Below are 12501 nucleotides of genomic sequence, written 5' to 3' on the forward strand. Positions count from 1 at the left end.
CGTTGAGGATGACGATAAAGATGATGAGGATAAGGATAAAGATGATGAATATAAGAATGAGGATAAATATGATAAGGAAGAGAATGGGGATAAAGATGATAAGGATGAGGATAAAGGTGATAAGGATTAGGATAAAGACGATGAGGATGAGGATAAAGAAGATAAGGATAGGATAAAGATGATGAGGATAAGGATGAGGATAAAGATGATAAGGATGAGGATGTGGATAAAGATGATGCGGTTGAGTATGAGGATAAAGATGATAAGGATGATGATTAGGATAAGGATAATGAGGATGACGATAAAGATGATAAAAATGAGAACGAGGATAAAGATGATAAGGATGAGTATGAGCATAAAGATGATGAGGATGAGGACGCGGATAAAGATGATAAGGATAAGGATAAAGTTCTTAAGAATGAGGATAAAGATGATAAGGATGAAGAGAAAGATGATAAGGATGAGGATAAAGACGATGAGGACGAGGATAAATATGATAAGGATGAGGACAGAGATGATGAGGATGAGGGTAAAGATGATGAGGATGGCAATGAAGATGATAAGAATGAGGATGAGGTTAATTATGATAAGGATAATGATTAGTATGGGGATAAATATGATAATGATGTGGATAAAATGATAAGGGTGATTATTAGGATAAGGATAAAAATGATAAGGATGAGGAATGAGGATAAAAATGAGGATGAGGATAAAGATAATAAGAATGAGGATGAGGATAAAGGTCATAAGGATGAGGATAAAAATGATAAGAATAATTATGAGGTTGAGGTTGAAGATGGTAAGGATGAGGATGAGCATGAAGATGATAAGAATGAGGATGAGGATATAGATATTAAGGATGCGGATGAGGATAAACATAATGATGATGAGGATAAAGGTGATAAGTATGAGGATGAGGATAAAGATGATAAGGATGAGGATGAAAGTGATAAGGATGAGGATAAAAACGATGAGGATGATGATGAGGATAAATATGATAAGAATGAGGATGAGGATAATGATGATGGGGATGAGGATAAAGATGATTAGAATGAGGATACAGATGATGAGAATAAAGATAAGAATGAGGATGAGGACAAAGATGATGTGGATGAGGAAAAATTGACGAGGATGAAGATAAAGATGATATGGATGAGGATGAGGATAAAGACGATAAGGATGAGGATGAGAATAAATATGATAAGGATGAGGATGAGGATAAAGATGATAACGATGAAGATGAGGATAAAAGTGATAAGTATCAGGATGAGGATAAAGATGATTAGGATGAGGATTAAAATGATAAGGGTGAGGATTAAGATATAGATGATGAGGATGAGAATAAAGATGATAAGAATGAAGATAAGGATAATGATTATTATGAGGATAAAGATGATGAGGATAGAATTGATAAGGATGAGTATGAGAATACGGACAAAGATGGTAAGAATGGGGATGACTGAGGATCAAGGTGATGAGGATGAGGATGAATATGATAAGGATGAATATGAGGATAAGGATTATAAGGATGAGGATGATGGTGATAAGGATGAGAATGAATATAAAGTCGATGAGTATGAGGATAAAGTTGATAAGAATGAGGATAAGGATGAAGATGATAAGAATGAGGATCAGGATAGGAGTGAGGATAAAGATTATAAGAATGAGGATAAAGATGATGAGGATGAGGATGAAGATAAAGATGAGGATGAGGATAAAGATAATGAGAATGAGGATGAGAATAAAAATGATAAGAATAAGTATGAGGATGAGGTTTAAGATGATAAGGTTGAGGATGGGGATAAGAATGAGGATATAGATGTTAAGGATGAGGATGAGGATAAACATGATGAGGATGGGGATAAAGACGATAAGGATTAGGATGAGAATAAAGATGATAAGGATGAAGATGAGGATAAAAACGATGAGGATGATGATGAGGATAAAGATGATAAGAATGATGATGAGGATAAAGATGATAAGGATTAGGATAAAGATGATGTGGATGAGGATGAGAAGAAATACGATAAGTATGAGGATGGGGATAAAGATGATGAGGATGAGGCTAAAGACGATAAGGATGAGGATGAGGATAAAAATGATAAGGATGAGGACGAGGATAAAGATGATAAGGATGAGGATAAGGATGATAAAGATGAGGATAAAAATGATAATGAGCATAAAGATGATGATGAGGATAAAGATAAGGATTAGGTCGAGGATAAAGACGAGGATAAAAATGATAATGATGAGAATGCGGGTGAGGATAAAAATGATGATGAGAATAAAGATGATAAGGACGTTGATAAAGGTGATAAGGATGAGGATGAGAATATAGACATTGTGGATGAGGGTAAAGATAATAAGGATGAGGATAAAGATGATGAGGATGAGGATAAAGTTGACATCATCATCATCATCTGTGGTCATACAGCCCTTTTAGTTTAGCCTTGACCTCCTTAAGAATTGCCGCCCAATCTTCCCTCTCTAGGGCTCTCTGTCTCCATCTCTTAATTCCTGCTTTAACTAGATCATCCTGAACATCATCCAACCATCGTAGTTTAGGTCTTCCTGCTCTTCTTTTACCACTTAGCGTGGCATCTAGTAATCTTTTAGGAATATTATTATTGTCCATTCTGATAATGTGGCCCAGCCACTCCAGCCGTCTAATTTTTATATCAGTGACAATACTTGAATCTTTATATAGTTTTTGTAGTTCAGAATTGGTCCTAATTCTCCACTCTCCCTTATCATAAATAGGGCCATAAATTTTTCTTAAAATTTTCCTTTCCCACGTATTTAAGATGGTTATTGCTCGTTCAGGTTTCGCTTCCAAAAGTCACTGTAGGTTTAATAACTGTTTTATAAATCCTCACCTTCATTTTTTTGGAGATATATCTGGTTCTTATAATTTTATCTAATGCTCTGAGGCTTCGATTGCCAATGGCTATTTTATCCTTGATCTCAGTTAATATGTTGTTATCCTCGGTGACTATCGAGCCGAGATATCGGAACCTTGACACTTTCTCAAAAGTAACCTCATTTAAGACAACAGTTTTTACAGTATTGTCTCTCGTGGTTATGTTATTCATATACTTTGTCTTTGTTCTGTTAATATTTAAATTTGAAGCATTTGTCTCATTATGTATCTGTTTGAGGACATCATCTAAGGATGACACATTCCGTGCAAATACAGCTACATCATCAGCAAAAGCAAAGCATTGAAACATTCTATTAAATATGGTTCCCCCTGGATTAATGGCAATCTTTCTAATAACTCGCTCTAGACCAATATTAAATAAGAGTGTTGATAAGGAGTCACCCTGTCTAATTCCATTATGAGTTATGAACTTTTCTGATAATTTATTCTGTATTTTAACTTTATTTTGTGTATTCATTAAGGTCATCTTGGTTAAGGCAATTAACTTTCTAGGGATTCCAAATTCTGCCATTGCATAAAATATATAATTCCTATTTATTGTATCAAATGCTTGTTTAAAATCAATATACAACTGGTGTAACAGTAAGTTAAATTCATAAAATTTCTCTAAAATCATACGTAAGGAAAAAACCTGATCAGTCGTGGATCTTCCTTTACGAAAGTCACATTGGTAATAGCCAAGAGCTGATTCAGCGTATGGTTCAATATATTTAGATAAAATATTGGTAAAAATTTTATAGGTGACATTTAAAAGTGAGATTCCTCTATAGTTATTACATTCCAATTTACTGCCTTTTTTGTGTATAGGACATATAATGGCTACATTCCAATCATTAGCCATTTGTTCAAGCTGCCAAATATCAAGAATCAAATTATAGATATTTTTCCATAAAGCTCTGCCACTATGTTTTATTAATTCCATGTTAATAGAATCTTCTCCTGGGGCTCGGTTATTCTTCATCCTTCTAATTACATCATTTACCATGAAGATAGTTGGAGGGGGAACAAGAGGATCAGGTCCAAAATAGATCAAATTTGATGTGGGTTTATCTTCCCTGGCCTCGTTTAACAAATCATTAAAATGTTCTACCCATAATTTTAGTATTTCTTGTTCTCCGGCAACAAGGGTTCCTTCTTTATTTTTACACATAGTAGTTCTTGGTTGGAAACCTGTTTTAATGTTTCGAACACTTTCAAAAAATTTTCTACTCTCGTTCCTCCCAAAGTTTTCATCTAATTCATAAAGTATACTTTCCTCTAGCTCTTTCTTTTTTTTTTTACATATATTCTTTGTGGCTCTCCGTGCAGTTTTATATTCTTCTTCTGCTGCTCTAGTTCGCTTTTGCATCATTTTAAGTCTATAAGCATTTCTTGACTTAATTGCTTCTTGGCATTCCTTGTCAAACCATTGGATTCTATTTTGTTTTTGAACTGTTGAAAGTACTTCGGTTGCTGTATTACATATCGTTTGCTTCATAAAAACCCATTTCTGTTCTATGTCCATGTCTTCCATTGTTTGTTCGCCCATTTTATTTTCAATGGATCTTCGATAATCATCTGCTATTACTTTGTCCTTTAGTCGTCCGATGTCAAATTTAATGCATCTCTTATTAGGGCGCGAGGTTAATAGACACATTCTCTGTCTATACTTGACTCTTATCAAAAAGTGATCAGAATCACAGTCTGCTCCTCTTAATGATCGAACATCCAATATATCTGATGCGTGTCTTTTACTGACCAACACATGGTCAATTTGATTAGTTGTATTACCATCAGGTGACGTCCATGTTTGCAGATGTATGTTCTTATGTGGAAACATGGTACTGGATACTACAAAGTCTCTAGTTATCGCAAAATCACATAATCTTTCACCATTATCATTTGTAATATCATGAAGGGTATGTTTACCAATGTTAGCAGCCTTATAATCTTTGCCAATTTTAGCATTTAAATCTCCCATGATAATAACAACGTCATATTTAGGGATTTGCTGACATACTCTATCTAGTTGGTCATAAAAGTTATTCTTGCTTGTCTCATCATTATCTTCGGTAGGTGCATGTACAGAAACTATTGTAGTATTGAAGAACCTTCCTTTCAATCTTATAGAGCACATCCGCTCATTAATAGGGTCAAAGTTGAGTAAGTTACTTTTAAATTTCTTGTGAATGAAAAACCCTGTTCCAAAATTATTTCTATTTCCGCTTCCACTATATAATACAGTATAATTTTCAGAATCAAAAATTTCAGAGCCCCGCCATCGTATCTCCTGAATAGCTGCTATTGATATATTATATTTATTTAGCTCTTGTATAAGGTTTCTTAATGCTCCAGTTCGGTATAAACTTCTTACATTCCATGTAGCCAAATTCATGTCCATTTTACGTTTGTCAGGTCGTTTCCGTAAATCCATCCGGCTGCATTCTTTAGGTTTCTCAACGGTAAATTTTTTTTACAAAAGTGAGGTTGTCAGCCTCACGTTTCAACCCCCAACCTGGAGGACCAGGTCATTTGATTTTGGGGTTTCCGTCCCCTAGACTGGTTGCCTTCACTACGGCTATAGAGTCCAGTCTACCCCTGATTTGATTTTGGGGTATCCTCCCCTAGATGAGCTGGTTTCTCTGCACCTTTGAGCCTCATCTGCCCATTCCCAAGTAGGTACCACTCAATCTGAGAACAGACATACCATCTTGGATTGCCTCTTCCGCCAGGTCCGCTGTACCGATGATCTTCATCTCCACCTTCGCTGTCGTTGAGGTCTTCACCTTAACCCTGGCTAGGGGCCTCCATATTTATATCCCCTGGAGACAGGGTGGCCCAGATATACCCCCAGGCATTGGGTTGGCTGACTGCGGCCGTAACCGGGTGATGGGGTCGCCACATCCCTACGCCGTCATAAAGTTGACAAGGATGAGGATAAAGACGATAAGGATGAGGATGAGGATAAAGATGATAAGGATGAGGATTAAAAGTGATATGGTTGAGGATGGGGATAAACACGATGAGGATAAAGATGATAAGCATGAGGATGAGGATAAAGATGATGATGATGATGATGATGATAAAGATGATAAGGATGAGGATGAGGATAAAGATGATGAGAATGAGTATTAGGGTGATAAGGATGAGGATAAAGACCATGAGGATGAGGGTAAAGGTGATAAGGATGAGGATAAGTGTGATAAGTATGAGGATAAAGACGATGAGGATAAGGATAAAGATGATAATGATAAGGATGAGGATAAAGATTATAAGGATGAGGATAAAGGTGATAATGATGAGGATGAGAATGAGGATTAATGTGATAAGGATGAGGTGAAAGATTACAAGGATGAGGATAAAGACAATGAGGTTTATTATAAATATGATAAGGATGAATATGAGGACAGAGATGATAAGGATGAGGATAAAGAGGATGAGGATAAAGAATGTGAGGATAAGGATAAAGACGATAAGAATGAGGATGAGTATAAAGATAATAAGGAAGAGGATGATGGTGATAAGGATGAGGATGAATATATAGACGATGAGGATGAGGATAAAGATGGTAAGCATGAGGATAAAACCGATGAGAATGAGGATAAAATGATAAGGATGAGGATGACGATAAAGACGATATTGATGAAGATGGGGATAAAATTAATGATAAGGATGAGGACGAAGATAAAGATGATGATTAGGGTAAATGTGATAAGGTTGGGGGTGAGGATGAGGATAATGATGATAAGGATGAGAATAAAGATGATAAGGATGAGGATAAAGATGATGATGATGAGGTTAAAGATGACAATGATGAGGTTGAGGATAAAGATGATAAAGCTGAGGATGTTGATAAAGACGATGAGGTTGAGGATAAAGATGATGATGTTGAGGATAAAGATGATAAAGATGATGATAAAAATGACGAGGATGAGGATAAAAACGATAAGGATGAGGATGAGGATAAAGATGATAAGGATGAGGACGAGGATAAATGTGATAAGGATGAGATTGAAGATAACGGTAAAGATGATAAGCATGACGATAAGGATAAAGATGATAAGGATGAGGATGAGGATAAAGATCATGAGGATGAGGATAAAGATCATGAGGATGAGGATAAAAATGTTAAGGATGAGGATGAGGATAAAGATGATAAGGATGAGGATGAGGATAAAGACGATGAGGTTAAGAATAAAGATGAGAATAAGGATGGGGATAAATGTGATAGGGATGAGGATGAGGATAATGACGATGAGGAAGAGGATAAAGATAATAATGATGAGGATGAGGATAAAGCTTTTTGGGATGAGAATAAAAATAATAAGGGTGAGGATCAGGATAAAGATAATGAGGATGAGGATAAAGATGGTAAGGTTGAGGATGAGGATAAAGATGTTGAAGATGAGGTTAAAGATGATGAGGATGAGGAAAAAGATAAGGATGAGGACGAGGATAAAGATGATAAGGATGAGGATGAATGTGAGAATGAGGTTGAGTATGAGGTTAAAGATGATAAGGATGAGGATAAAGATGATAAGGAATAGGATGAGAAGAAAGATGATGATGAGGATAAAAATGATAAGGATGAGGATAAGGATAAAAGTGATAAAGATGAGGATAATGATAAGACAATGAGGATGAGTAGAAAGGTAATGAGGATGAGGATAAAGGTGTTAAGAATGAGGATAGTGAGGATGAGGATAAAGACGATAAGGATGAGGATAACAATAAAGATGATAATAATGAGGTTAAGGTTAAAGATGATAAGGATTAGGATGAGGATAAAAATGTTAAGGGTGAGGATGAAGACAAACATGTTAAGGGTATGGATGAGGATAAATATGATTAGGATGAGGATTAAAATAATAAGAGTGAGGATTATAATAAGGATGATGAGGATGAGGATAAAGATGATAAGGATGAGGATGAGGATAAAGATGATAAGGATGAGGATGAGGATAAAGATGATAAGGATGAGGATGAGGATAAAGATGATAGGATGAGGACTAGGATAAAGGTGATAAGGATGAGGATAAATGTGATAAGGATGGGGGTGAGGCTTAGGATAAAGAAGATAAGGATGAGGATGAGGATATAGATGACAAGCATGAGGATAATGATGATGATGAGGATAAAGATCATGATGAGGATAAAGATGACAAGGATGAGGTTGAGGATAAATTTGATAAAGCTGAGGATGATAATAATGAGGATGAGGATAAAGATGATAAGGATGAGGATAAAATGATGAGGATGAAGATAAAGACGATAAGGATGAGGATAAACATGATACAGATGAGGACGAGGATAAATGTGATAATGATGAGATTGAGGATAACGGTAGAGATAATGATGAGGATAAGGATAAACATGATAAGGATGAGGATGAGGATAAAGATCTCAAGGATGAGGATAAAAATGTTAAGGATGAGGATGAGGATAAAGATAAGAATGAGGATGAGGATATAGACGATGATGATAAGAATAAAGATGAGAATGAAGATGAGAATAAAGGTGATAGGGATGAGGATGAGGATAATGACGATGAGGATGTGGATAAGGATGATACTATGAGGATGAGGATAAAGATGATTGGGATGAGGAAAAAATGATAAGGGTGAGGATTAGGATTATGATGATGAGGATGAGGATAAAGATAAGGTTGAGGATGAGGATAAAGATGTTGAGGATGAGATTAAAGACGATAAGGAAGAGGATGAGGATAAAGTTGATAATGATGAGGCCGAGGATAAAGATGATAAGGATGAGGATGAGGATGAGGATGAGGATAAATTTGAGAATGAGGTTGAGGATGAGGTTAAAGATGATGAGGATGAGGATAAAGATGATAAGGTTGAGGATGAGGAGAAAGATGATGATGAGGATAAAAATGATAGGGATGAGGATGAGGATAAGAGTGATAAAGATGAGGATAATGATAACGACGATGAGGATGAGGATGAAGATAATGAGGATGAGGATAAAGATGATAAGGATGAGGATGAGGATAAAGATGATAAGGATGAGGACGAGGATAAATGTGATAAGGATGAGATTGAAGATAACGGTAAAGATGATAAGGATAAAGATGATAAGGATGAGAATGAGGATAAAGATCTTAAGAATGAGGATGAGGATAAAAATGTTAAGGATGAGGATAAAGATGATAAGGATGAGGATGAGGATAAAGACGATGACGATAAGAATAAAGATGAGAATGAGGATGAGGATAAAGGTGATAGGGATGAGGATGACGATGACGATGAGGCAGGGGATAAAGATGATAATGTTGAGGATGAGGATAAAGATGATTGGGATGAGGATGAAAATGATAAGGTTGAGGATCAGGATAAAGATGATGAGGATGGCGATAAAGATGATAAGGTTGAGGGTGAGGATAAAGATGTTGAGGATGAGGTTAAAGACGATAACGATGAGGATGAGGATAAAGATGATAAGGATGAGGACGAGGATAAATATGATAAGAATGAGGATGAGGATAAATATGGGAATGAGGTTCAGGATGAGGTTAAAGATGATAAGTATGAGGATGAGGATAAAAATGATGAGGATGAGGATAAATATGATAAGGATGAGGATGTGGATAAAAGTGATAAAGATATGGAGAATGGTTATAAAGACAATGAGGATGAGGATAAAGATAATAAGAATGAGGATGACGACAAAGACGATGAGGATAAAGATTATAGGAATGAGGAAAGCAATAGTGATGATAAGGATGATGATGAGGATATAGTTGATAAGGATTAGGATGAGGATAAAGATGTTAAAGATGAGGATGAGGAAAAAATGTTAAGCATGAGGATGAGGATAATGATGATAAGAATGAGGATGAGGATAAAGACCCTGAGGATAAGAAGAAAGATGCGAATGAGGATGAGGATTAAGATATTAAGAATGAGGATAGAAATGTTAAGGCTGAGGATAAAGATGATAAGGATGAGCATAAAGACGATCAGAATGAGAATCGAGATGAGCATGAGGATAAAGGTGATAAGGATGAGATTGAGGATAAAGATATTAAGGATGAGGATAGTAATGTTAAGGATGAGGATAAAGATGATAAGTTTGAGGATAAATATGGTAAGGATGGGGATGAGAATAAAGACGATTAGGATGATGATGATAAAGATGATAAGGAAGAGGACGAGGGTGAAGATGATAAGAATGAGGATGGGGATAAATGTGATAAGGATGAGGGTTAGGATGAGGATACAGATGATGAGGATGAGGATAAAGATGATGAGGATGAGGATAAAGGTGATAAGGATGAGGATAAATATGATAATGAGGATAAAATGATGATGAGGGTAAAAATGATAAGGATGAAGTTGAGGATAAAGACGAGGATAAAAATGATTAGGATGAGAATAAAGATGATAAGGATGTTGATAAATGTGATAAGGGTGAGGATGAGCATATAGACTTTGAGGATGAGGATAAAGATAATAAGGATGAGGATGAGGATAAAGATGATAAGGATGAGGATGAGGTTAAAAATGATAAGGTGAAGATGAAGATTATAAGGATGAAGATGAGGATGAGGATAGAGACGAGGATAAAGATGATAAGAATGAGGATGAGAATGAAAATAATGAGGATGAGGATAAAGATGATAAGGATGAGGTTAATGAAAATAAGGATAATGATGATAAAGATGATAAGGATGAGGATAAAGATGATAAGGATGAGTATGAGGATAAGGATAAAGTTGATAAGGATGAGGATACGGATAAAGATAAGGATGAGGATGAGAATAAGGATGAAGATGATGAGGTTGAGGATAAAGATGATATGAATGAGGATGGTGATAAAGATGATAAGGATGAGAATGAGGATAAAAATGGTGAGGATGAGGATAAATATAAGGATGACAATGAGTATAAGAATAAAAACGATAAGGATGGGGATGAGGATAAGGGTAAAGATGATGAGAATGAGGATACGGATGAAGATAAGGATGGGAATGGGGATAAGGATAAAGATGATAAGGATGCGGATAAGTTTAAAAATGATAAGTATGAGGATAAGGATTTGAATGAAGATTATAACGATAAGGATAAAGATGATAAGGATGAGGATGAGGATAAAGATGGTTATAATGAGGATGAGGATAAAGAAGATAAGGATAAGTTTGAGGATGAGGTTGAAGATGATAAGGATGAGGACAAAGAAGATGAGGATGAGGATAAATATGATAAGGTTGAGGGTGAGGATAAAGATGATAATGAGGATGAAGATGATAAGGATGAGGATGAAGATAAATATGATAAAGATGAGGATGAGGATGAAGATAAAGATAAAGAGGGTGAGGATGAAGATAAAGATGAAGGGGATGAGGATAAAGATGATAAGGATGAGGATGAAGATAAAAATAGGATAAATTTGAAAAGGATGAGGATGAGGATAAAGGTGCTAAGAATGAGGATGAGGTTAATGATGATAAGGATAATGATAAGTATGAGGATGAAGATGATAAAGATGAGGTTGAGGATAAAGAGGATAAGGATGAGGATGAGGATAAAGAGAAAGAAGATAAGGATGAGGGTAAGGATAAATATGATAAGGATGAGGATGAGTATAAGAATGAAGATGATAATGATGAGGAAGAGGATAAAGATGATAAGGATGAGGATACAGATTATAAGGATGAGGATGAGGATAAAAATGATAAGAATGAGGATGAGAATGAGGATAAAAGTGATAAGGATGAGGATAAGGATAAAGATCATAAGGATGGTATTGATGAGGATAAACATGATAAAAGGATGAGGATCAGGATATTAAGATGGGAATGAAGATAAAGATAAGGATGAGGATAAGGAAAAAGATTTTGAGGATGAGGATAAGGATTTAAATGATAAGGAATGGATGAGGATAATGATGATAAGGAATAGAATATGGGTAAGGATAAAGCTGATAAGGATAAGGATCAATGTACGGAATACTTTAATTTATTTCAAAAAGTGTTTGATCTTTATTTCTTCTTAGCTAGTAATGGCCGCATAATTTCATTTCAAGTGTGTTGTTTCATATGAGATTATTGTTAGCCAGTATTGATTATGTGATTTCTTTTGAAAAATACTTTTTTTTTTTTCAAATCAGTTTATTTTTAATAAGTACTGATAATGTGAATTTATTTCAAAATATGTTTGGTCTTTATAACAGTTTAAGTACTGTACAGTAGTTATGGGCATGTAATTTGTTTTCAAGAGGGCTTGCTTCATATCAGGCTATTTGTTAGCAAATAATGAATATGTGAACTGTTTTGAAAAAAACTTGTTTTAAGATCAATTAATTTGTTAACAAGTAGGCCTACTGAATATGAGAATTTATTTCAAAATGTGTTTCCTTTCATAGCAGTTCAACTAGTAATGGATATATATTTTGTTTTCAAGGGAATTTGCTTCATATCGGATTATTAGTTAGCAAGTATTGAATATGTGAATTATTTAAAAAAAACTTGTTTTCAGATCAATGAATGTGTAATCATGTACTGACTATATGTGGACTTATTTAAAAAATGTTTGCTGTCTCTATCATTTTCACAAGTAACG

The 12501-nt window shown here is 35.1% G+C and overlaps 1 protein-coding gene across 1 annotated transcript; it reads left to right on the forward strand.

Moving 5' to 3' along the window:
• The first annotated feature begins 6467 nt into the window (after positions 1 to 6467).
• LOC138713018 (protein starmaker-like) lies at positions 6468 to 8555 on the forward strand. Its single transcript, XM_069844701.1, has 2 exons — positions 6468 to 6488; positions 6622 to 8555. The coding sequence occupies exons 1-2, from the start codon at positions 6468 to 6470 to the stop codon at positions 7465 to 7467; spliced, it is 867 nt and encodes a 288-aa protein (XP_069700802.1). The 3' UTR covers positions 7468 to 8555.
• Positions 8556 to 12501: the final 3946 nt, after the last annotated feature.

Source organism: Periplaneta americana, chromosome 14, assembly GCF_040183065.1.
Source record: "Periplaneta americana isolate PAMFEO1 chromosome 14, P.americana_PAMFEO1_priV1, whole genome shotgun sequence".
In the NCBI taxonomy this organism is placed as follows: Eukaryota; Metazoa; Arthropoda; class Insecta; order Blattodea; family Blattidae; genus Periplaneta; species Periplaneta americana.